At 41.3% G+C, this 27957-nt stretch overlaps 1 protein-coding gene across 2 annotated transcripts in view; it reads left to right on the top strand.

Moving 5' to 3' along the window:
• Positions 1 to 27957, top strand: part of ca16b (carbonic anhydrase XVI b) — a 239642-nt gene that overhangs the window by 22063 nt on the left and 189622 nt on the right. For both annotated transcript variants that reach the window (XM_060919413.1, XM_060919412.1), the window contains exon 2: positions 25570 to 25653. In XM_060919413.1, the coding sequence (XP_060775396.1) occupies positions 25570 to 25653 (84 nt within the window). The remainder of the gene's footprint in view (positions 1 to 25569; positions 25654 to 27957) is intronic.

Raw genomic sequence — 27957 nt, 5'->3', positions numbered from 1 at the left:
ATAGAAATTCATATCAACTAAGTGACATTTCAGACACAATATGACCAAAGGTTTTGTTTATTTTTGCTCTGCTAGTGGAAATAGATCCAGAAAAAGCTCACATTGATTTGGACTTTCCCGGTACAGGTGCTTCCATTGTAGTCACTGTCCCTTCTTCCTTTTCATCTTCATTAGATGAGCTTTCATTTTTTTTCAAGTCAAAAGTTGTATGCATGAAAAATGTATCATTTGCCATGTCCACTGATGATGTCACTAAAGGCTCACTCACAACCCGCCGTACACACTACTACGGGCGGTCTACTGTAAAAAATTTGGCAAAACCGTGCTCCGTGCTTGAGACTTGCGTGACACTTGCGTGTGTTCAGCGCTGTAGAAGGTCGCAGACTGGCCGTGGAGACTTTTGGTCCTGCACATGCAAATTCTATGGGTCTTGCGAAAAATTAAGATTGCATACACTACGTATGGGACCTTTACTCCTTTTGTATGCCTGAACCAAGTCAGCAGCACGGCTAGTAGGGGCTTTGCGATGACAGTAAGACACACGAGTGACGCATGGTCATTGTATGAGTGACGTGCTTCAGAAGTACTACACAAGTACTCCACACTTGCTATTTGTGCGGCCCCCAAGACAGAAGTACATCTCACTTTCTACCAGTATGTGTGGCGTGCACACAGCACACGCGACACAAGGGGCAAGACTCTGGGTATATATATTGGGGAGGAATCAAGGAACCGATCATGTAACGTGTAGCATCGTAGAAGGGAAGAAGATGGCTGTCGCCATACCGCCGCAATGACTGAGGGAGTTGGACCCTTATAGGCAGATGATAGAAGCTGAGGAGCAGCACGAAGCGATATTGTTCTTCAGCCGAAAGGCAGACACGCTGGTTTTATACCCACTCCTGGCTTGCGTCACACGCAAGTTATGAGTGATTGTCACATGCTAATCACGTACATCACACATGCTTCACAAGTGCGGCCTGTACTCCTAGCGCAGGAAACTGGTAAAATGCAAGTCACATGCACTCCACACTCACTGAACACGCACTGATCACATGTGTCAGACATACACTTTCTACGGGCTAATGGCGCAATTTTTCCCATGCCTCAAGGAAGTCAGTACTTTGCCCGTACTCCTCCCCCAAACTTTCCCCCGGGTTCACCGCGGCCCTGCAACCCGTGCGTGTCCAAAACACTTATGGTGGGTTGTGAGTACTACTTTACTGTAGTAACCGTTTCAAACTAGGAAGGGAAATTTTATGTGGTGAACACAGACAAGCGGAGTCTGTGTCAAATTAGTGGACCATAACTAACTGCTGTATCGTTATACACGCACCGGCCACTTTATTAGGAACACCCATCCACCTGCTGTTTGATGCAGTTATCTAATCAGCCAATCCCTTGACAGCAGCACAATGCATAAAATCCTGCAGATACAAATCAAGAGCTTCAGTTAATGTTCACTTCAAACATCAGAATGGGAAAAATTGTTATCTCAAAGTGTGACTTTCACTGTGGCATGGGTGTTGGTGCCAGATGGACTGGTTTGAGTATTTCAGAAATTGCTGCTCTCCTGGGGTTTTCACACATAGCAGTCTCTAGAGTTTACAGAGAATGGTGTGAAAAACAAAAAACATTGAGTGAGTGACAGTTCTGTGAGTGGAAACGTCTTGTTGATAAGAGAGGTCAGCAGAAAATGGCCAGATTGGTTCGAGTTGCCAGGAAGGATATAGTAACTCATGTAATCACTCTTTACAACTGTGGTGAGCAGAAACGCATCTTCTGTAACAGCAGAAGAGCACATTGGGTTCCACTCCTGCCAGCCAAGAACAGGAATCTTAGAATCAAGAACAAGTTCCTATTAAATTGGCCTTTGAGTGTAATTATATAGCAAGCAAGGTAGAGGTTTTGAATCTGTAATATACAAGGGAAAGTTTTGAATCTGAAATCAGGTGCAGGGAAAAAAAAATCTGGGTAAATGACAAACAAATGCATACACGTAGACCCACTCATGGACTAATAGAAGAAAAAATAAACAAAAGTATTGATCAGACAAAGGTAAATAAGGTTTAAACTGTGAAGGAAAGTCGCAAGAACAAAAATGTACTAGAAATAGGTGCAAATTATAACCAGAGAGTTGGTGATGCTGATTGCTGATATCTGCATGCTCTGTAGCAATAAAACAATCTGAGTTTCTTACAAGCGTTTTTAAACCCATGCATGTGTGTTAGTTAAAATCTGTGTTAATCATAATCTCGTGTCTAGCTGGACTGAGGCAGACATACTGTATGTAGGATTTGTACAGTTTAGCTGCATTTTTATGTTGTCACTTTCAATTCAAAGCCTGTTGTATTTTTCTTTCTTACTGCTGCACATGCACTCCCCTTCTGTGACTGTCTAACTCCCGACCCATACACACGCATGAGCCTGTGGAGGCCGTCGACTTGTAGCCATCGTTACAAGACCCAAGGGATACAGACTGCAGAGCACTTTAGATTGCCTCCACAGCAGCAGAACGGCATATCTTTATTTCTCAATATGGATGCATGAGCAGGGTCAACAACAGGGGGCTGAATACATTTATTGCGATACATTTAGCAACATTAAGTCAGGACAAAGTGTTGAAAAGCTACAGAACATACAGGGTAGATAAAAACCTTGAATGTGATCGAGTATTTAAATCAGACATAACTGTCTTTCTTCAGCTACTGGAATCTTTTCTTCATTTATTATTCTATACTGTCTGCATGCTGGAGCTTTTTATCTACCCTCCAGAAGAACCATTTAGCTAACAGCATTATGGGCATTTACTGGGCATCTCCCTTCCAGCTTTTAACAAAAGGGTGATTATCATGATAATATATTCGCTGGAACAATACAAAACAAGTGTTGCCAGGCAAAATAAACCTCACCCGGCAGCACTTATTTTATACCTATATGCTGGTGATGGTAATATTTCTCAATCATCAGCTGTCAGGTTATAGTCCTATGAAAATCCATGACCTTGAGTTTGACATTTCAGTCATTCAAGGTCAACGGTCATGGTGGCAACCGAAAGCCCATATGGCACTTCCTATAAGTTGATAATTGCAAATATCTGTCTACCATCAACCGTTTTCAAGTTACAGCCCTCTGAAAATCCGTGACCTTGAGTTTGACCTTTCAGGGTCACTCAAGGTCAAAGATCATGGTGCCAAATGAAAGGCCATATGGGAGCTCCTATATGCTCATAATAGTAAACATCTGTCTATCAGCAACCGTTTTTGAGTTACAGTGGAAAATATGTTATTTTGATTGAAACGTTGACCTTTTCGGTGACCTTGACCTTTACCTTGACCCGATTACCCCCAAAACTTAACCACGTAATCTACAGACCATTGCCCACCTACCCTGAAAATTTGAAGTCAATTGGTGCAACTGTCTAGACGCTAGATTGTTAACAGACAGACACGCACAAACAAACCATGCTGATTACAATACCTCACCCCGCTTACTCCGTCACGGGCAAGGTAATGAAATTGTGGAAATATAAAATGCAAAAAAAGGTGTTATTAAAAAGAGGATAAACTACAGCTACAGTCAGATCCATAAATATTGACATCCTTATTAAGATGAAAAATGACACCAAAAGTGGTTAATTAGTTGAATCTCCCACTGAAAACATGAGGGAACTCTCACCTATAACTGACAAAAATTTATATTCCAAGAAAATAAAAAAAATTCCCATCCATATATATATATATATATATATGAGAGAAGGGGGGCTGCAAAAGTAGGTATACAGTAATGAAAAACAAAATGTTTGCACAAAATATTTTATTGATTATACAAACATATCAGTAATAACATATCAATAATAAACATAATAATCCCTCAAATGTTCAAACTGTTTGCCCCTGGGCATTCACACACTCCACTAGTCGAGTGTGGACACCCATGCACACTCTGGCAGAAAGGTCTTTATCAGCATCAATTCCCTGGCAAGCCTCCCGTATGAACTGAATCATGGTATCAACAGAACGTGGCTTGCATGCGAAAAGCCTATCTTTTACACGTCCTCAGAAAAAGAAGTCCATAGGGGTGAGATCCGGCGAACGTGGTGGCCGGTCAACAGCTCCCTGATGTCCAATCCACCTGTTGGGAAATTCTTTGTCAAGTAGCGCACACACATTGAGGGCAGAGTGCAGTGGCGCCCCATCCTGCTGAAAGTAGAAGTCGTCCTGCTGCTGTTGTTCTCATATAATCCTTACTGTAAACCTACTTTTGCAGCCCCCTGTGTGTGTGTGTGTGTGTGTGTGTGTGTGTGTGTGTGTGTGTACCGTATTAGCGAAGGGGTTTAGGGGAGGGGCTTGATTCTATAGACCCTAAACAAATATTGTGTGGCTTTTGTACAACCCAGTTGTCACTCCTTGACGGAGGTACCCAGATTTCCATTTAGAGTTTCCTGTTATTTTATGGAAACCATGATGCCATGCATCCTAACAAGGTTATCAAGGTTTTTGGAGGGATAACAGCCCCACCACATCACAGATCCTCCACCATACTTCACATTGGGGATTAGATTACTTTCGGTATAACAATCCTTCTTTTTATGCCAAACCTAATTTGACTGTTTGTTGCCAGAAAACGCATTTGTTTTTATCTCATCTGACCATAGAACTTGGTTCCAGTCACAGTTCCAGTAGAGTCTACCAAAATCCAGATGCTTTCGCTTGTGGTTAGATGAAGGAAATGGCTTGTCTGGCAATCCTTTGAAATGCATCATGGAGATGGCTTTTATTTGTAGATTTGAAGGCTTTGTGGCACCAAATGATTCAGTCTTCTAGGTATGCCGAGAAGATTTTGATAGGGGTGTTTTTTTTAATTTCTTAGAATACCATCCATCCATCCATCCATCCATCCATTATCTGCAGCTGCTTATCCTGTCCTACAGGGGAGCAGGCAAGCTGGAGCCTATGCCAGCTGACAATGGGCGAGAGCCGGGGTACTTCCTGGACAAGTTGCCAGGTCATCACAGGGCTGACACATAGACACAGACAACCATTCACACCTACAGTCAATTGAGAGCCCAATTAGCCTAACCTGCATGCCTTTGGGGGAAACCGGAGCACACCCATGCAGACATGGGTAGAGCATGCAAACTCCACGCAGAAAGGCCCTTGTTGGCCTTTCAGTGCTAACCACTACACCACTGTGCCACCCTTCTTAGAATATATTTAATTTAATTAAAGTTTGGATTTTGTTCAAAATGTCAATGTGAGAATAAACTAGTGATCGTGGAAAAATATTTTATTAAATTTTTCCCATGTTTACCAAGGGTGCCAGTAATTCTGAAGCTTAGTGTAAAAATGGCTTACTGATCAAATAATGTGGTTATTATTAGAATACATAACAATGTCAAGGTTTTGAGAATATTATTAAGCCTATCCTCTATTTGAAGTCAATAATGTGTAATGAGAAAACAATGGCCTGCTTTTCAGTATGCATAGCCTTTGAATATTTTATCGAAGCTGTAGTAGAAACAAGTAATTGTTTACAGTTCCAGTGCAGTTGCCTGCGTGATCAGCCTCTCTGTCTATCAGGGGATTAAACAGCAAACGTGGCAGGATGGCTCACTAGCCAATGACAATCTGCCTAACTGTTCACTAACCAATATGGGTGCCCTTAATTGCTGGGACAGACTGAATTGACTTAGCTCAGCTTCTAATTAATCTCCAATGTAATGATGCAAGCGAGGGTAAGAACAGTGTGGAGGATAGGAAAATGTGTTTATGTGAATGTAGCATGTGCCCCTGAGAATAAGCCACTGGTAAGGTGGTGGTGATTGCTTTGACGTGAGATATAAATACAGGAATCCCCTTTTGGCCCTGAAGAAGCTCCAAACAAATCTCAAGAGGAGCAAGCAGTCACACTAGAGTTTTGATGACGTGGCCAGCAGGTTCATGCCACCATAAGCTCCATAAAGACTGGCTTGTTTACAGTCATTCAGACATTCATTTATTAACTTGCCCCTTTAATAGCTGGTTATCAGCTGTTTTCATATTTCTCTCAGACATGCCCATGTCAGCTCCATTGTGGAGAGAAAATAGAAACTCTAAGAGCAGCATGCATATATATATATATATATATATATATATATATATATATAAAATATATTATGTGTTTTTCATATTTTATTTTGTATCACTTTTATAGTTTATATTTAATTTCTTTGTTATTTATTATTTTGAGGACCCTTCTGTAAATCACTCTGTGACGTTGGCATCCTCAATAAATAATAAATATTACATTTAAAAAAAATTATATTTATATATATATATAAAAAAAAAAAATCTCCTTCTCACCCCGGGGGGGGGGGGGGGGGTATCCATGTCATCCTCAAGCTCGGGTCCTCTACCAGAGGCCTGGGAGTTTGAGGGTTCTGCGCAGTATCTTCGATGTTCCTAGGACTGCGCTCTTCTGGACTGAGGCTTCAGATGTTGTTCCTGGGATTTGCTGGAGCCACTCTCCCAGTTTGGGGGTTACTGCCCCAAGTGCCCCCACTACCACGGGGACCACGCAACCCTTGACCTTCCACATCCGTTCCAGCTGCTCTTTCAACCCTTGATACTTCTCAAGTTTCTCATGTTCCTTCTTCCTGATGTTGGCGTCAGCTGGGATCGCCACATCTATCACCACCACCCTCTTCTGCTCTTTGTCCATCACCACTATGTCCGGTTGGTTAGCCAGGATCTGTTTGTCAGTCTGGAAGCTGAAGTCCCACAGAACCTTGGCCCTGTTGTTCTCAGCCACCTTCTGTGGTATGGCCCATTGGGACTTGGGTACTTCTATTCCATACTGGTTGCAGATGTTCCTGTATACTATCCCAGCCACTTGGTTGTGCCTCTCCATGTACGCTGATCCAGCTAGCATCTTACACCCTGCTACTATGTGCTGGACTGTTTCAGGGGCTTCTTTGCACAGTCTGCATCTTGGGTCTGATCTACTCTGGTAGATCCTGGCCTCTATGGCTCTTGTGCTTATGGCCTGTTCTTGTGCTGCCATGATTAGTGCCTCTGTGCTGTCTGTCAGTCCTGCATTATCCAGCCACTGGTAGGATTTCTTGATATCAGCCACTTCCTCTATCTGACGGTGGTACATACCATGTAGGGGTTTGTCTCTCCAGGTTGTCTGTTCCTCCTCCTCCTCTGCACTCTCATCAGGGTTCTGCTGCCTGAGACATTCACTTAGCAGTTCATCCTTTGGGGCCATCTTTCTGATGTATTCTCGGATTTTCGATGTTTCATCCTGGACCGTGGTCTTGATGCTCACTAGCCCTCGGCCTCCCTCTTTACGCTTAGTGTATAGTCTCAGGGCGCTGGACTTGGGGTGGAACCCTCCATGCATGGTGAGGAGCTTTCTAGTCTTGATATCTGTGGCTTCTATCTCCTCCTTTGACCAGTTTATGATGCCAGCGGGGTATCTGATGACTGGTAGTGCGTACATGTTGATGGCTCGGACCTTGTTCTTACCATTCAGCTGACTTTTCAGGACCTGCCTTACTCTCTGGAGGTATTTGGCTGTGGTTGACTTCCTTGTGGCTTCTTCATGGTTTCCATTAGCCTGTGGGATGCCAAGGTACTTGTAGCTGTCTTGGATATCACCTATGTTGCCCTCTGGTAGGTCAATCCCCTCAGTCCGGATCATCTTGCCTCTCTTTGAGACCATCCGGCCACACTTGTCCAATCCGAATGACATCCCTATGTCATCGCTGTAGATCCGGGTGGTGTGGATCAGCGAGTCTATTTCTCGCTCGTTCCTGGCATACAGCTTGATGTCATCCATGTAGAGCAGGTGGTTGATTGTTGCCCCACTACGGAATCGGTACCCGTAGCCGCTCTTCGTGATGATCTGACTGAGGGGGTTCAGACAGATTGTGTACAAATGGAGGAAATTCAAGACCGTTGTTACCCTCCCCAGGTAACAATATATATATATATATATATATATTACATAATACATATATATATATATGCACACAGAGGTGCTTGAAAGTTTGTGAATCCTTTAGAATTTTCTATATTTCTGCATAAATATGACCTAAAACATCATCAGATATTCGCACAAGTCCTAAAAGTAGATAAAGAGAACCCAGTTAAACAAATATCTGTGAGTGGCAAAAGTATGTGAACCTTTGTTTTCAGTATCTGGTGTGACCCCCTTGTGCAGCAATAACTGAAACTAAACATTTCTAGTAACTGTTGATCAGTCCTGCACACCGGCTTGGAGGAATTTTAGCCCATTCCTCTGTACAGAACAGCTTCAACTCTGGGATGTTGGTTTATTCTTCTTTAACCATTCTTTGGTAGAATGACTTGTGTGCTTAGGGTCGTCTTGCTGCATGACCCACCTTCTCTTGAGATTCAGTTCATGGACAGATGTCCTGACATTTTCCTTTAGAATTCGCTGGTATAATTCAGAATTCATTGTTCCATCAATGATGGCAAGCCGTCCTGGCCCAGATGCAACAAAACAGGCCCAAACCATAATACTACCACCACCATGTTTCACAGATGAGATAAGGTTCTTATGCTGGAATGCAGTGTGTTCCTTTCTCCAAACATAACGCTTCTCATTTAAACCAAAAAGTTCTATTTTGGTCTCATCCGTCCACAAAACATTTTTCCAATAGTCTTCTGGCTTGTGCACGTGATCTTTAGCAAACTGCAGACGAGCAGCAATGCTCTTTTTGGAGAGCAGTGGCTCTCTCCTTGCAACCCTGCCATGCACACCATTGTTGTTCAGTGTTCTCCTGATGGTGGACTCATGAACATTAACATTAGCCAATGTGAGAGAGGCCTTCAGTTGCTTAGAAGTTACCCTGGGGTCCTTTGTGACCTCACCGACTATTACACGCCTTGCTCTTGGAGTGATCTTTGTTGGTCGACCACTCCTGGGGAGGGTAACAACGGTCTTGAATTTCCTCCATTTGTACACAATCTGTCTGACTGTGGATTGGTGGAGTCCAAACTCTTTAGAGATGGTTTTGTAACCTTTTCCAGCCTGATGAGCATCAACAATGCTTTTTCTGAGGTCCTCAGAAATCTTCTTTGTTCGTGCCATGATACACTTCCACAAACATGTGTTGTGAAGATCAGACTTTGATAGATCCCTGTTCTTTAAATAAAACAGGGTGCCCACTCACACCTGATTGTCGTCCCAATGATTGAAAACACCTGACTCTAATTTCACCTTCAAATTAACTGCTAATCCTAGAGGTTCACATACTTTTGCCACTCACAGATATGTAATATTGGATCATTTTCCTCAATAAATAAATGACCAAGTATAATATTTTTGTCTCATTTGTTTAACTGGGTTCTCTTTATCTACTTTTAGCACTTGTGTGAAAATCTGATGATGTTTTAGGTCATATTTATGCAGAAATATAGAACATTCTAATAGGTTCACAAACTTTCAAGCACCACTGTATGTTAAATCTTAATCTCCACACACACACGTCTTGAGGTCAACATCATACATTTTTGTCAGTGTTCAATGCAAGTTGAATTCTGATACAGTTCAATAATAATATTTCAGCTGCTTCTGATCTGATTTGTTATCTTAATTAATTAGCAAGTTATATGAAACCAACATACAGTGGTATGCAAACGTTTGGGCACCCCTGGTCAAAATTGCTGTTACTGTGAACAGTTAAGCAAGTTGAAGATGAAATGATCTCCAAAAGGCATAAAGTTAAAGATGACTCATTCCCTTTATATTTTTAGCAAAAACAATTTTTTATTTTCATCTTTTGCATTTTCAAAATGACAATAAAGGAAAAGGGCCTGAAGCAAAAGTTTGGACACCCTGCATGGTTAGTACCTAGTAACACCCTCTTTGGCAAGTATCACAGCTTGTAAACACGTTTTGTAGCCAGCTAATGATCTTTCAGTTCTTACCTGGGGGATTTTCACACATTCATCCTTGCAAAAGGCTTCCAGTTCTACAAGTTTCTTGGGCTGTCTTGCATGCACTGCTCTTTTGAGATCTAGCCACAGATTTTCAATGTTTAGGTCAGGGGTCTGTGAGGGCCATGGCAAAACCTTCAGCTTGTGCCTCTTGAGGTATTCTATTGTAGATTTTGAGGTGTGTTTTGGTTCATCGTCTTATCGTCGGACCCATCCTCTTTTTAACTTCAACTTTTTTACAGATGGTGTGATGTTTGCTTCCAGAATTTGCTGGTATTTATTCGAATCCATGCTTCCCTCGACCAGTGAAATGTGCCCTGTGCCACTGGCTGCAACACAACCCCAAAGCATGATCGATCCACACCCATGGTTCAGAGTTGGAGAGGTGTTCTTTTTCTGGAATTTGGCACCCTTTTTTCTCCAAACATACCTTTGCACATTGTGGCCAAAAAGTTCTATTTTGATTTCATCAGTCTACAGGACTAGCTTCCAAAATGCATCAGGCTTATTTAGATGTTCATTTGCAAACTTCAGATGCTGAATTTTGTGGCTAGGACGCAGGAAAGGTTTTCTTCTGATGACTCTCCCATGAAGGTCATATTTGTTCAGGTGTCACTGCATAGTAGAACAGTGCACCACCACTCCAGGGTCTGCTAAATCTTTCTGAAGGTCTTTTGCAGTCAAACAGGGTTTTTATTTGCCTTTCTAACAATCCAACGATCAGTTCTTTCAGAAAGTTTTCTTCATCTTCCAGACCTCACCTTGATCTCCACTGTTTCTGTTAACTGCCATTTCTTAATAACATTACAATCTGAGGAAACAGCTACCTGAAAACACTTTGCTACATTCTTGTAGCCTTCTCCTGCTTTGTGAGCATCAATTATTTTATTATTCAGAATGCGAGGGAGTTGCTTAGAGGAGCCCATGGCTGTTGATTTTAGGGACAAGTTTGAGGAGTCAGAGAATTTATACAGCTTTGAAATCTGCATCATCTGACCTTTCCTAACAAAGAATTTGAACAAGCCACAGCTCAATAAGCTAATTAAGGTCTGGAACCTTTGTAAAAGTTACCTGAGGACTCAAAACTCAAAAAAACTAACATCAACACCCTGAATGACTACTGCCCAGTGGCACTTACACCTGTCATCATGAAGTGCTTTGAGAAACTGGTGCGGAGTCATATCCTTGCCTGCCTGCCTGCTGAGCTGGACCCTCTTCAATTTGCTTACAAAGCAAAGAGGTCCACGGAGGATGCTGTATGCACAGCACTTCACGCTGCACTGACCCACTTGGAGCAGCAGGGGAGCTACGCCAGAATGCTCTTTGTGGACTTCAGCTCGGTGTTTAACACCATCCTTCCACAACGACTGGTGTCCAAGCTGGCAGACCTTGGGGTTCCACCACTCACCTGCAGCTGGATATTGGACTTTCTGTCAGGCCGCTCCCAGAGGGTCAGGCTGGGTTCCCACACCTCCACTGCTCTCAGCCTGAACACCGGCTCGCCACAGGGTTGTGTACTTAGCCCACTCCTTTACACCCTCTACACATATGACTGTGTCTCCACCCACCTTAGCAACAAGATTGTAAAGTTCACAGATGACATGACCGTGGTCGGACTCATCTCGGGCGAGGAGGGTGAGCTAGCATACAGGGATGAGGTGGAGCGGATGTCAGAGTGGTGCACAGTCAACAATCTGCTCCTCAATACCACCAAAACAAAGGAGCTGGTTATTGACTTTAGGAAAAACAAAGCTGATATCCAGCCACTCCTCATCAATGGGGCCTGTGTGGAGAGGGTCCCAGTGTTCAGGTTTCTTGGCATTGAACTGGAGAACGACCTAACCTGGAGTGCCAACACCAAGGAGCTGCTGAAGAAGGTGCAGCAGAGACTGTACTTTCTGAGAATTCTCAGAAAGAACTGTCTCCTCCAAAATCTGCTCCGGGCCTTCTATCACTGCTCCATAGAGAGTGTGCTCACGTACCGACTGTGTGCGTGGTACAGCAGCTGCACATCCTCAGAGAAGAAGGCGCTCCACAGGGTCGTTAGGGCAGCAGAGAAAACAATAGGCTGCCCCCTCCCCACCCTGGAACAGATTTACACCTCCAGATGCCGCAGGAAAGCAATGGACATTTCAAAAGACTCTTCACACCCCGGTCATTGTCTCTTCCAGCTTTTGCCATCAGGCAAGCGATACAGAGCAATGAAAACCAGGACAAACCGCCTAAAAACAGTTTTTATCCCAAAGCAATCATGGCTTTAAACTCAAATGTGCAATAGAACTATTCTTGGCCAATGTGCAATTTGTGCAATATATATGGGTGTATATTTCTTCATATCAGTGCAATCTGTGTACATACAGAACCAAAACAATTCTGTTCATACTATTTTAAGTGCAATCCGTGTACATGAATGAATGAACCCTTGATTATCACTGTTACCAGTGGAATTGACCATCAACCTGTCCTTACAGAGGGGGAACAGGACAGGAAGACAGGGATAAAAGAAAAAGAAACACAGTAGTAACATGAGGAAAGATGAGGAAAAAAGAACACCCCCCCCACTATGCTCCTATCAGGAGTACAGTGTGGGAGCATTTAAAAACCTCCGCACAAGCACACAATAGCACAAGTACACTTTAAAACACGGGACTTGAGGGGGGGAAAGGAGGGGGCAATCAGGGGTGGGGGGAGGGGTAAGGGGGTAGGAGGGGAGGGGAGGAGGTAGTGGTAACCCAGCGCAAGCAAGCAGCCGTCCGCTCCTGCAGCCATGAGGGCGCTGGTCACGCACCCGCTTGTCACACTGGGGGTGAAAAACAGCGACCGCGGAAAATTGGGGAAGGAATGCGAAGAATGCGAGAGTGTCTCCCAGCAGTGACCTTCTGGGGGAAATGTTGCCCCAGCAACGGCCTTGATCGAGGTCGGTGCTGTTCAGGGAGCCTATACATATAGAACCATACAATAGTTTTCTTTTTATATTCTGTTTATACCATTTTACCAGTGCAGCTCTGTATACTTTACTATTTATTTTTATACTTTATTTGTTCTCCACCCCCCTTTTTTTTCTTTCTTTCTATAACTCATAATGAGTCAACAGCACCTTCAATTTCGTTGTACCTTTGGAAAAGTGACAATGACAATAAAGACTTATCTTATCTTAAATGTATTGGGGTGCCCAAACTTTCGCATGGTGTTCCTTATCTTTTTTCACTTTCCAATTGTACAAAACAAAAATAATACACGGATCTTGCAGAAATCGTTGAAAAGAAATGTGTCATCTTTACCTTTATGCCTTTTGGTGATCAGTTCATCTTCTGCTCACTTAACTATTCACAGTAACAGACATTTTCAGTAAGGGTGCCCAAACTTTTGCATGCCACTGTAATGTTGATGATGATGATGATAGTTTATTTCAAACATGTAAACAAACAATGAATAAATAAGCAGAAAACAAGAAAAACAAAACAGCATTTGCAACAAGAGCACGTAAAAAGCCACTAAATTAGAAAATAAACCATAAATAATATAGGTAATAATAATATATCAAAATCAAAAGAAAACAAAACAAAAATACAAACAAGGACGCACGAAGCAGTTTTGAGTTTACATGTCCGAAAAGGAGTGGGCTGAAGTAAAAACTTATTTAATCCCACCCCTCTTCTTTAGTCAATATAAATTGATTATCTAGCTTCCTTATGAATGAATGAATGAATGAATGAATGAACCCTTTATTATCACTAGTCAAAAGTACCAGTGAAATTGACCATCAACCTGTCCTTACATACACACATACACACAATCGACAGAGGGGACAAGGTGAAAAGAAAAAATACAGAGTAACATGAGGATAGGGGAGGAGAAAAAAAGCAACCCCCACACTATGCTCCTGTGAAGAGTACAGTGTGGGAACATTAAAAAAAACTCAGCACATTAGCACAAAATAACACAAGTACACTTTACAACATGAAAACTCGGGACTTGAGGGGGGAAGGGGGGGCAATCAGGGGTGGGGGGTAAGGGGAGGAGGGGAGGAGGTAGAGGTAACCCAGCGCAAGCAAGCAGCCGTCCACTCCTGCAGCCATGATGGCGCTGGTCACGCACCCGCTTGTCACACTGGGGGTGAAGCAGTGACCGCGGGAAGAGGGGGAGGAATACGAGAGAGTCTAACAGCAGTGACCTCCAGGGGGAATTGTTTCCCCAGCAATGGCGTTGGCCAAGGCCAGTGCTGTCTAAGGGAGCCAAAAGCAGATAAGATTGGGGTTGTTTGGTCTTGGGTCGAGCAGACGCATACTTTGCACGACTACTCTGATTGTCCATTCTGGTCTCTTGAATCCATTTTCCTCTGCAAAGCCGAAAGCTTCTCCATGATGTTATCCATGTTGCGGTTCAATTTCTGAATAGCTACAGTCTGAGTGCCGACAGCTCTGCCCACTGCTTCAATCATGTCGGGCAGCTTTATGGGGCTTTGAACAGCTGTCATCATTTTCTGATTTCTTCGATAAACCAGGGCAATGCCTAATCCAATAAGCAAAAGTCCTGTAATCATGGTTCCGAATAGGTAGATGTCTTCAATGTCCTCCACAGAAAGAACCGCCAGGCACATGACCCACCGCCGCTCCCACGCATCCATCGTGTAGCCAGCTGCAAATATTATGGCAGGACAGGCTGGTTCCCCCGAACCCAGGCTTCTCATCGAGAAGATTGTGTCAATTGCGTGAAGAGACCAGTTTATCAATTCCATGGTTTTTAGTTTGGAGAGCAGTGCGGAGAGAGTCTCTCAAAAGTATAGACACTAGACAGACAAGACAGCAGAAGCAGAAGCAGGAAAGATAAGGGAAGAGAGAGACAGAGAATGCGACCGCCTTCTGCGAGAGCACAGAGAAGAAGAATTTCCATATATATATATATATATATATATATATATATATATATATATATATATATATATACACACATACACTGTATATTACTTATTACTTCAACTATTCAGATATCAATTCTCTATGACTGTATTATCATATAATTAATTATATATGTATATCCATATGTCTACACATAAGTTTACTACTAATACCACGCTCACAATGGGGAAGAACAAGATAAAAACAAAACAAATAGATGATGACTCAAAAAAGAACAAAATTAAAAAATACACAGTAAAACAGCCAGTTATGATTAATCCCCTTCATCCTTATACCTTGTGAAAATCAAATTTTTGTATATCTTTTTAAACTGCTTCATGTCTGGACATCCCTTGAGCTCCTCATTTAAACTGTTCCACCGCTTCACCCCACAAACAGAAATACAAAAACTTTTCTTGGTTGTGCACACCCTATAATTTTTACATTTAAATAAACCCCTTAAATTATAACTCCCTTCTCTTTCAGTGAACAGTTTTTGAATATTATGTGGTAGTTGATTATTGTTTGCTTTGAATAATATTTGTGCCATTTGATAGTTCACCAGATCTGCAAATTTCAGTATTTCTGACTGTAAGAATATGTATTTGTATGATCCCCATAACCAGCCTTGTGTATAATCCTTAATTTTAATGTTTTAAAATTATACTTGAACTTCTAACATTCTACTTACTAGGCAAGGCAAGGCAAGTTTATTTATATAGCACATTTCATACACAATGGCAGTTCAATGTGCTTTACAGATGTAAAAACAAAAACAGTAAACAATAGAGAAATAAAATTACATAAAATAATTTTATTTTTATTCTAAAACAATTAATTAAAAGAATTAAAAGAAATTAAAAGAAAATAATAAGAATTAAACAATAGTAAAAATAAAATAATAAAATGAAGTAGTAGTTCAAATAGGCGGCACGGTGGTGTAGTGGTTAGCGCTGTCGCCTCACAGCAAGAAGGTCCTGGGTTCGAGCCCCGGGGCCGGCGAGGGCCTTTCTGTGTGGAGTTTGCATGTTCTCCCTGTGTCCGCGTGGGTTTCCTCTGTGTGCTCCGGTTTCCCCCAAAGACATGCAGGTTAGGTTAACTGGTGACTCTAAATTGACCGTAGGTGTGAGTGTGAATGGTTGTCTGTGTCTATGTGTCAGCCCTGTACCATTTAGAGATTTGTATACCAGCAGCAATACTTTAAAGTCAATTCTGTAGCTTACTGGAAGCCAGTGAAGGGACCTTAGAATTGGAGTAATGTGCTCTGTTCTTTTTGTTCGTGTGAGAACCCTAGCCGCTGCATTTTGAACCAGCTGAAGTCGTTTGATGGTCTTTTTTGGCAAGCCTGTGAAAAGGCCATTGCAGTAATCAATCCTACTAGAGATGAAGGCATGTATTAGTTTTTCCAGATCATTTTTTGACATAAGTCCTCTTATGCCGCTTTTCCACTACCAACGCGGCTGAGTTGGGCTGAGCCGTGCCGTGCTGAGTTGGGCTGAGTCGAGCTGAGCGGGGCTATTGAAGTTGCATTTCGACTACAACTGCGCTGAACCGTGCTGGCTGGAAGTGGGTGGACACGTTGGGTGGAGTTAGCGAAAGTGGGTGGGCGTCACGTGATGTCGTTAAGCAGCGCAAACAGTGACATCAGTGAGCTTTTAAGCGGTAGTCTCACGACCCGAATAGTAAACAATAAACATGGACATGGAGTCGTTAGTGTTGCTGGTCTTGGTTCTGTGGCTTGTTGTCACCGACAACGCCAACAGATACTGGCAAGAGCGTATAGATGAGGTGAGGCGCATAAAGCTTCAGAAATTCTCGTAATTCGTAATTATTCTTCTTCCGGGTTTACGGTGTTTACAGATCCCAGCGTGCTCGCGGGGCGTGTGTGGGCATGTGAGGACACTCCTCCTCACCAATCAGTGCACAGGGGAGTGTCTGCTCACGCCCCCAGCCTCACTCGGCTTGCTTTGGCTCGCTTCAGCCCCACTCCAAAACGGTGCGAGTTTTAGGGGCTAAGCAGGGCTGAAGCGAGCTGAGTCGTGCTGTTTTTTGGTAGTCGAAACGCGAGCCGTGTCGGGCTGAAGTGAGCTGAAGCGAGCTGAAGTGAGCTGAAAAAGGGTAGTGGAAAAGGGCCATTAGTTTGGAAATGTTACTAGACTCAGGCCCTGTCCACACGGCAACGGATTCAGGTGACTCCGATACAATTGCTTATCGTTTAGGCCTGGCGTCCACACGGCACCGGCGTTTTGGGTGCCCAAAACGCAATCTTTTTGAGAACGGGTTCCAGAGTGGAAAGATCTGGCAACGTTGCCATTGTGAAGTCGTCTGGATGAGTAGAACGGATTTGTTTACGATGATGTCACAACCACATGACTGTGAGTGCTTCACGCCGGGTAGAAGTGTAACGAATATCACCAGGAAAAAGCCTTACAGAGCACTAGTGAGAGTGAAACACGAGCTTGAATATTATTATTATTATTATTATTATTATTATGTTCAGTGTTAGTTCACAGTAGTAATGCAAGAAGCAGAATAGTGACAGTAATAGTGAAGCAAAAACATGCAATTGTACAAACACTGCAGCTCTACAGCAAAATATTCATTTATGAAATGGTCTGATTCTTAACACCAGTAGTGCCAATGATCTTCTCATTGCGATGCGAGTTGTCAACAAATCCTATAACTTGGTTCATGAAACGCGCTTACAAAATATTTTCACTGTGAATATTTATTGTGTAATGGTGCAATCCCGCCAGCAAAAATAGGGGAAAAAAGGAGCAATCTCACCTCTTCAGATGTTGATTTAAGTCTGACAATACATTCCTTAAAAAGGGCGTAGAGGAGCAAATTAATCCAATTTATTCCGGACCATTAAAGACGCTGCCTTCCGCGTAGAATCATACGTCATCCTCGCCGCCATATTGGAGAGGTCAAAGCGGAGAATAAAGATTAGCTGTGTTTAACTGTACCAACAGGTTTACCGTCCAAACGAGATCATATGGGATTACCTTTCACAGGTGAGAAACAACAAATTAATTCCATCAACGTGTATCATTCACTTTATTCCGGACCATTGAAGACGCCGCCTTCCGCGTAGAATCATATGTCATCCTCGCCGCCATTTTGGAAAGGTCAAAGCGGAGAATAAAGATTAGCTGCGTTTAACTGTACCAACAGGTTTTCTGTCCAAATGAGATCACATGGGATTACCTTTCACAGGTGAGACTGGAAAAATACTTTTCATTGTATTTGGTCATTAGTATAATGTAATTTTACAAACAGATTTTCCTGACTTTGTGGCTAATATGAAGTCTTGCGCATAACAGTTTATGCGCATGCGTCCTTACTTCTTCTATTGTTCTGGTGTCTCCGAAGGGACCGTCTTACAGCGCCCCTAGAGGTGTGGCATGTGTATTGCATCGTTTTCAGCAAGCGTTGCGTTGCCATATGGACCTGATATTTTACTGATTGTTGCCCATTTGGACGCGATATATTTTTAAATAACATCTCGTTGCCGTTGTCGTGTGGATGTAGCCTCAGATTATCTGGCAGCATGATGATGACTTGAACGTTGTGATCCCAGATCATCCTCTAGAAGTTGATATTTTAAGTCATATCTATGCAGAAATATCGAAAATTCTAAAGGGTTAACAAACTTTCAAGCACCAGTGTACAGTGTTTGTGTGTGTGTGTGTGTGTGTGTGTGTGTGTGTGTGTGTGTATGTATTTATACACACACACATTATATATATATATATATACACATACATACAGTACATACATGTACACACACACACACACACACACACACAGCTCTGGAAAAAAATCAAGACCACTGCAAAATGATCAATTTCTCTGGTTTTACAATTTATAGGTATGTGTTTGATGAACAGCTTTATTTCATAAACTACTGACATTTCCCCCAAATTCTGCATAAAAATATTGTCATTTAAAGCATTTAATTGCAGAAAATGACAACTGGTCAAAATAACAAAAAAAGATGAAGTGTTTTCAGACCTTGAATAGAAATCAAGATCATGTTCAATTTTAAACAACACAATATTCATGTTTGAACTGAGCATGAGTTCAGAAATCAATATTTGATGGAATAACTCTGACATTTAAATCACAGCTTTCATGCATCTTGGCATGCTCTCCATCAGTCTTTCACATTGCTCCTGGGTGACTTTATGCCACTCCTGGTACAAAAATTCAATCAGTTCAGCTTTGTTTGAGGGCTTCTGACCATCCATCTTCCTCTTTATCACTTTCCACAGGTTTTCAATGGGGTTCAGGTCTGGAGATTGGGCTGGCCATAACACAGTCTTGATCTTATGGTTCTCTGTTCACATCTTGATTGACTTGGCTATGTGGCATGGAGCACTGTCCTGCTGGAAAACCCAATCCTCAGAGTTAGGGAACATTGTCAGAGCAGAAGGAAGCAAATTTTCTTCCAGGATAACCTTGTACATGGATTGATTCATGTGTCCTTCACACACAAAAATCTGCCCCATTCCAGCCTTGCTGAAGCCCCCCAGATCATCACCGATCCTCCACCAAATTTCACAATGGGTGGGAGACACTGTGGATTGTAGGCTCTCCAGGTCTCTGTCTAACCAGTAGACGACCAGGTGATGGCTAGGCTGAAAGTTGGACTCATTAGAGAAGATAACCTTACTCCAGTCCTCTACGGTCCAATCCCTATGGTCTTTAGCAAACCTCATCCTGGCTCTTCTTTGCTTCTCAGTGATGAAGGGCTTTTTCTTCTAGCTTTTCATGACTTCAACCCCACCCAGGGGAGCCTATTTTGACCCATCCTTGCCATGCACTTAATCCCAGCTGCCATTCTTTTTGTTGGTCACTTGATGTCATCCTACAGTTGTTGAGTGACATTTGAAGGAGTTGATGATCATCCCAGTCAGTGTAAAGTCGTTTTTGCCCTCTGCCAGTCTGAAACTTTGTTGTCTCCAGTGTCTGTTGCTTGACCTTGTTCTTGTGAATTGCTGTCTTTGAAATTTTGAGGATGGAAGCAACCTGACACTCACTGTATCCCTCTGCCAGTAAAGCCAGAATTGAACCCTTCTTTTTCTCACTCAGAACTTTTCTTTTTAGCCCTTATGGCATGATGAATAGATATTTTTGTATTCCAATTAAATTTAAGTTACTGCTAGCACTATTTTTGCCATCTAAACTGGTCCTACTGCAAGAGAATAGTGATGACCACAGCAATGTTTTTTATACTTTTCCTCATTAAATAAGATTTTGTTCAGGTGATCACCTAATCAGTACCTCATTAAGTAAAATGAGGTGTGCTAGTGTTGGAATTCCAGCACAGACACTGGAATGAAATGGCTGCCTTCCATAGAGATGCTGATTGAAAAAAAAAAGAAGTTGTCTGTTAATTTTTTCCATATATAAAGTGTGTGTGTGTAAATAAAAGTGCATCTCAAAAAATAAAAAAAATTAGAATGTCAGGAAAAATTTAATTTAAACTTTCAGATATTTCATATTCATTACATGTGAAGATGTGAAGTGAAATATTTCAAGCCTTTTTTGTTTTAATTTTGAGGATTATGGCTAATAGTTCATGAAAATCAGAAATCCGGTATCTCAAATTACAATGTTGTAGTAGAATATTTCCTAAGATCAATCAAAAAATGATTTACAGCACAAAAATATCCAATGTCTGAAAAGGATGTTCATTTTTACACTCAATGCTTGGTTGGAGCTCCTTTACCACGAATTGCTGCATCAGTGCAGGGTGACATGGAAGCAGTCAGCCTGTGGCACTGCTGAGGTGTTACTGAAGCCCAGGTTGCTTTGGAAGCAGCCTTCAGCTCGTCCGTATTTTTGGGTCGGGTGTTGCTCACCTTCCTCTTGACAATACCCCATAGATTCTGTCTGGGGTTCAGATCAGGCGAGTTGTCTGGCCAGTCAAGCACAGTAATATCATGGTCAGCAAACCATTTGGTAGTAATTTTGTTATTGTGGGCAGGGGCTAAGTCCTGCTGGAAAAAGAAATCAGCATCTCCATAAAGCTTGTCAGTAAATGGAAGCATGAAGTGCTCTAAAATCTCCTGGTAGATGGCTGTGTTGACTTTGGACTTGATAAAACACAGTGGACCAACACCAGCAGATGACATGGCACCCCAAATCATTAGAGACTGCAGAAACTTCACACTGGACTTCAAACACCTTGGATTCTGCACCTCTCCACTTTTCTTCCAAACTCTACGGCCATGATTTCCAAATGAAATGCAAAATTTACATTCATCTGAAAAGAGGACTTTGGACCACTGAGCAACAGTCCAGGGATGGGTTTCCTGAAAGCCTCTTCAGGCTCAGAGCATCTTTAAGTGCCTCTTAAGATTCATTGTCAAGCTAATGTGGTTTTCCTGACCAACATCATAGCCAAAGTAGTACTTAATTTGCTCTTTACTTACAATGGACCTGGACCACTCTTTCACAACAAATAGCGTCTCGCTTGCAACCAAAAACAAAGAATGTGCATGCGCCTTTGAGGGACTCTCACAGTCAATGGGCAGAAACAGGTGCTGTCTCTGCTGCCGGTGTTAAATTATTTTTCTTGTATATTGCAAGTACATCGAGTTAATTTTTAAATAAATATACATATACAATTCTGAATATATTTCAGTATGTTATGGAATTATGTCTGGATATCGTAATGTCACATTGCTATCACCACATTTTAATCAAATTTAACTCCATTAGGCAAGAGATTATCTAATTTAGTGTCATAAATGAGACAAATTTCTGCACCTGTTACAGTGTGTGTGTGTGTGTGTGTGTGTGTGTGTAAGGGCAAAACATGAATATATTTCAATATGTTCTGGAATTATGTATGCATATTGTAATGTCTCATTGATATCACCACACTTTAATCACATTAGTGACTGAACTTTAGACCACTGAGCAACAGTCCAGTCCTTTCTCTCCTTAGCCTAGGTAAGATGCTTCTGACATTGTCTCTGGTTCAGAAATGGCTTGATATTAGGAATGTGACAGTTGTAACCCCTTTCCTGAAGACGTCTGTGTGTGGTGATTTTTGATGTACTGACACCAGCCTCAGGCTACATCCACACGACAACGGCAATGAGATGTTATTTAAAAATATATCGCGTCCAAATGGGCAACGATCAGTAAAATATCAGGCCCATATGGCAACGCAACGCTTGCTGAAAACGATGCAATACACATGCCACACGTCTAGGGGCGCTGTAAGACGGTCCCTTCGGAGACACCAGAACAATAGAAGAAGTAAGGACGCATGCGCATAAACTATTATGCGCAAGACTTCATATTAGCCACAAAGTCAGGAAAATCTGTTCGTAAAATTACATTATAATGACCAAATACAATGAAAAGTATTTTTCCAGTCTCACCTGTGAAAGGTAATCTCATGTGATCTCGTTTGGACGGCAAACCTGTTGGTACAGTTAAACGCAGCTAATCTTTATTCTCCGCTTTGACCTATCCAATATGGCGGCGAGGATGACGTATGATTCTACGCGGAAGGCGGCGTCTTTAATGGTCCGGAATAAATTGAATGCTACACGTTGATGGATTAATTTGTTGTTTCTCACCTGTGAAAGGTAATCCCATGTGATCTCGTTTGGACGGTAAACCTGTTGGTACAGTTAAACGCAGCACATGAATCTTTATTCTCCGCTTTGACCTATCCAATATGGCGGCGAGGATGACGTATGATTCTATGCAGAAGGCGGCGTCTTTAATGGTCCGGAATAAATTGAATGCTACACGTTGATGGATTAATTTGCTCTTCTACGCCCTTTTTGAGGAATGTATTGTCGGACTTAAACCAACATCTGAAGAGGTGAGATCGCTCCTTTTTTTCCCTATTTTTGCTGGCGGGATTGACTCTGCCCTAAGGGCAGAGTCTCTCTCTCTCTCTCTCTCTCTCTCACTTTGCACCATTACACAATAAATATTCACAGTGAAAATATTTTGTAAGCGCGTTTCATGAACCAAGTTATAGGATTTGTTGACAACTCGCATCGAGTTCGTTACACTTCTACCCGGCATGAAGCACTCACAGTCATGTGGTTGTGACGTCATCGTAAACAAATCCATTCTACTCATCCAGACGACTTCACAACAGCAACGTTGCCAGATCTTTCCACTCTGGAACCCGTTCTCAAAAAGATTGCGTTTTGGGCACCCAAAACGCCGGTGCCGTGTGGACGCCAGGCCTAAACGATAAGCAATTGTATCGGAGTCACCTGAATCCATTGCCGTGTGGACAGGGCCTCAGTCCACTCCTTGTGAAGCTCTCCCAAGTTCCTGAATTGACTTTTCTTGACAATCCTCTCACGGCTGTGATCATCCATGTGGCTTGTGTACCTTTTCCAGTCAGTGTTTTCAGCAATTACTTTTTGTGGCTTATCCTCCTTGTGGAGAGTGTCGATCATCTTCTAGACAACTGTCAAGTCAACAATCTTCCCCATGAGTGTTGTTGTGTGTACTGAACTAGACTGAGAGATACACGGTATTTACTGTTTTACTCAAACTCGAAATGAAATACTCTAATATTTTGAGATGGTTTTTGTGCTTTATGCCATAATTATGAAAATTAAAATAGAAAAATGTTTGAAACAATTTAGTTTTCATGTAATAAGTCTAGACAATATCACATTTTCACTTTCTTAAATAACTCATGTAAAATATTGAACTTTTCCACAATATTCTTTTTTGAGATGCACCTGTATATGGGGATATTAACTCATCTACGGGTTTTTAAGATGTTGTTCACATACACAGGGGGTCTCTCACAGGTGTACCAGGGCTTCGAACCACACTGAGTGAGAGCAAACAGTACAATTACTGAACCCCAGGAAGAATCGCAGGAAAAATTATGCTGAGCCTATTTTAAAGTGTGGTTTTATCGGAGTCTGGGCTGCTGATTTTGCCCAGCATGAAGCTCTCTAATGCATGCACGGAAGTGTGCAAGCTTCACTATTTAGTTTGAGATTAGTATTTATTTCTCCTCCCTCTTATGTTATCTCTCTCCCTCCCTCTGTTTTCCCTTCCTTTAGTGGCCCATTTTAAATTTTTTTTGTTTATGTATGCATATGTATGTGTGTGTATCGATCTATCTATAACACACACACACACACACACACACACACACACACACACAGAGTGCATATACTGTGTAAGTTTGGACATCTACTTATTCATAGGTTTTTCTGTATTTTGACTGTTTTCTACATTGTAGAATAATACTGAAGACATCAAAATTATGAAATAACATATGGAACATACATGAAAGTATGTGATAAACAAAAAAAAGTGTTAAAAATGTTTCTATTTTAGATTCTTCAAAGTAGCCACCGTTTACCTTGATGATGCTTTTTCACACTTTTGGCATCATCTTAACCAGCTTCCATCGATCAGCATCCCATTTTGTTTTTGCAGTTATGGAATTATATCAAAGTATTACATTTTCCCCATGGAATGTGCACAGTCATTAAATCAATTCTGAAGTGTAGTCTTCCTGATAGATACTACAGGGAGAGCACTTTATCAAACAGTTCTGTCTCAAGAAGAATATTATGAAGAATAGTGAATAATTCTTTAACTAGCATTTGCATAGTGATAGAGAATCTGTGCAGTTCCATGTAAAATTATTATACAAATGTTATATTGTAATCGTCAGTAGTATTTCAAAGCTCAACAGCACAGTGCAGCAGCTGTGGACCAGCAAAGAAATACTAAAGCATGCACTTTAAAATTAACATTGGCAAATTAGTTGATGCATAAGAGCACAAATGAATTACCCTGCCAAAGGCAGCTCCATTAAGCCAATGATTTTAATCCGTGGGGAGCTTGGATTTTTTTGGTTGTATGAGATAATAAGGTAAATTCAAACATGCATGTCTACTACTCAAGCATATCTGTGATCTCCCTGACTAATAAGCAGGCGCACATCAATATTTATGTTAGAAGAAGCAAGAACAAAAAAACTTCAAAAATGAACTGGTAGCTTGCCAGAATCAGGCATGTGCCTAATAGTGCAAATAAAACCATTGAAGTGAGCGGCATAAACAAGACAAGGGTGTTTCTGCAATGGAATCCACACTCGTTTGATTCTAAACCTATGCATGTATTGCATTTTTAAGGCTAATTAATGACTTTTTTTTGAAAATGTATTACAAAATACATTTTAAACTAAATAACTTGTATAATGAAACTTTCATTACTCAGTTGCTCTAAAGAAAATGAAGAACCAGTTTACAGGGTCAAAACTGAAAGTTAATTTTTATTGGCCAATCTGTGTTCAAGACTTAGCAACACATGGAACATTGTTCCAAGTTCAAAATTAACCTGTGGAGCAAGAATGTTCTCCCAGGAATGTCATATTTGAATAATATACTGGAAAAACCAATTTATTTTCATTTTAATAATAATAATAATAATAATAATAATAATTCCAATTTCTGCTGATGCAATTGGATCCTGGCTTTGCTTACCATAAAATGTTATGCAGTTCTAGTCCCAATATTGTTTATATGGCTAATTACTGAGATGAAGATTGATAAAATGGAAGAGATGGAGATCGCTGAAGTCAGCAGGACACATGCATTGTTATCTTGTTATCTAATGAACACAGCAAGATGGGTGCACTTCGTGGATTGTGACTTTAAAGCTACATTATTTTTCTCTGATTTTGTGTTTCCCAGCTGCACCACCAAGAACGAAGCATGGAAGAATGTCAAATCAGAGAGAAAAGAGAGCCACAAGAGAACCCTACTGGGCATACTCGGGTGAGTTGTCTCTTTCCTGCTTTTAATCAGGAAAGTTTCTTTTTGAATGGACATTGTTATTGCACAACATCCTTTATGGTACATTATTTTTGTCTTTTCTTGTTTGAACAAAAACACCGTTATTCTGTTTCTGCTTGAAGAAGAAACCATTTCCTTTTGAAATTTTTAGTCGCCAGGCTTTTTTATTCTGTGGCATGCTATTTCTGTGATTTCTTCTTTAAAGCTCTGACAGTCTGTACCAGTGTGGTTTAAAATAGCATCATGAATTATTTAATTATCATTAAATCCTACAACTCTGCCATTTTATGCTTAATCTGACTATGTGGGCGTGTGTATTGATTGGCAATGTCATTTTCCCAGAACAGTAGCAGAGAAGATGGGAGTAATGACAGAGCAGCATGATTTTTCAATGAGAGGCAAAAAACATTCAGGGGGTGAATTTGTACACCTTTCTTGGAGCAAGGTCCTCATAACATGCAGCAAAAAATATAAGATGAAATTGAGCTTTCTGTGCACTCGATTGTAGCTGTGCATCTTTCCACATCTGGCTGGTTTAACAAAAGATCCCTTAAAATGAGCTTCACCAGTTTAACAGCTTAGTATAACAATAATGGCACAGGATAATTAACCAAATCATCTCCATTTACACTGCTGAGTGTAAACATTTAGGGCAACTGCTGAACTGCAATCACTTCGTAGTCTAGCCGCAGTTGTTATTCCTGTTCTTGTTTCTTTTCTTTCCAAGTAGAAATGTGCACCATTGACAACGTAAACTACTGTGATAAAAATAGTGTTTTCAAAATAATGTGCAAAAAATTCTGCGTGCCGTTCTCTGGCACAAACAGATCATACATATTTTTCCCTTATAATAATTTTTCCTACCTCTAATCCAAGGAGAACTTTTAATCTCTCTACTACCTCTGATAACTTGAGATAAATTGGATACAACCTATTATTTCCAATGGTAGCTCATTGCGTTTTTGCTTTTTTGCTGGGCTACTGAGCGCTCTCGGAGAGATTCCCTACAAATACGTTTATGCCAGCGGTCCCCACAGGCTTTCTTTAAGTGCTCTAGTTTCCTGCTTTATGCACTCCTTGACAGCTTCATGAGTGTGTTTGCTGTGTAGTAAAGCCTGATATGTCCCAAGAGATCTTTGCACTGAGTCTGTTTTTTTAAATATCTCAAATAATGCAATATTAAGTTTTCCCAGTGAGGTTTTTCTCCACAAACTTGATCTGTGTATGAAAGCTGTATTGTCTTGGAGACAGTATACAGCAAAAAATAATTCTCAATGTTTTAAATGAATAAATTAAAGGCAGGGTAGGTAATTTAGTTTAGAAGCATTTTGGTTATATTTCTTGAAATTATCTTTACATCCCAACAACGAGTAAATCAAATGCTCTGACAATAAATAAATAAATAAATAACCATCGGTGGCAATCACAGGGCTGTAAAAAGCCCATCCAATTGGCTGGCAGACCTGCCTTTCTACCTTTCTGCCTAAAGCTAGTGAGCTAGTCGACAGCTTTGAGTACTAACAATAACTATGTTCCTTATTTACATTCATTATGATAATATTAGGGGGCGGCACGGTAGGTGTAGTGGTTAGCACTGTTGCCTCACAGCAAGAAGGTCCTGGGTTCGAGCCCAGCGGCGGACAGGGGCCTTTCTATGTGGAGTTTGCATGTTCTCCCCGTGTCTGCGTGGGTTTCCTCCGGGTGCTCCGGTTTCCCCCACAGTCCAAAGACATGCAGGTTAGGTTAACTGGTGACTCTAAATTGAGCGTAGGTGTGAATGTGAGTGTGAATGGTTGTCTGTGTCTATGTGTCAGCCCTGTGATGACCTGGCGACTTGTCCAGGATGTACCCCGCCTTTCGCCCGTAGTCAGCTGGGATAGACTCCAGCTTGCCTGCAACCCTGCACAGGATAAGCGGTTATGGGATAATGGATGGATGGGTGGGCAGGCTTTGGAGGGACTTCTGAAGGGAAGGGGTGGGATTTTTCAGTTGGATACTTTCAAAATTTAGCTTACTTGTAAACTGGTTTCTCCAAAATGATCTGCCCTAGCTTTAACACCTACATTGTTGGATTAACTCCAGTGCACTGAAAAAAAATTAAACATTGGCTCAAATTAAAAAAATTGAGGTAATCGATCACACCTAATATTGTAGTGTTATACAATATAAATAATTCATTTGATTTGACCTGAAATATTTAACTTCATGTAAACCAATTTCTGATGGTTGAACCAAAGCAATTATTTCAGATTTTCCTAAATTAAAATAATTTTTTTTTTTTAAGAT

Source organism: Neoarius graeffei, chromosome 4 (genome assembly GCF_027579695.1).
Source record: "Neoarius graeffei isolate fNeoGra1 chromosome 4, fNeoGra1.pri, whole genome shotgun sequence".
NCBI lineage: Eukaryota > Metazoa > Chordata > Actinopteri > Siluriformes > Ariidae > Neoarius > Neoarius graeffei.
This window is presented reverse-complemented; position numbering and strand designations above follow the sequence as displayed.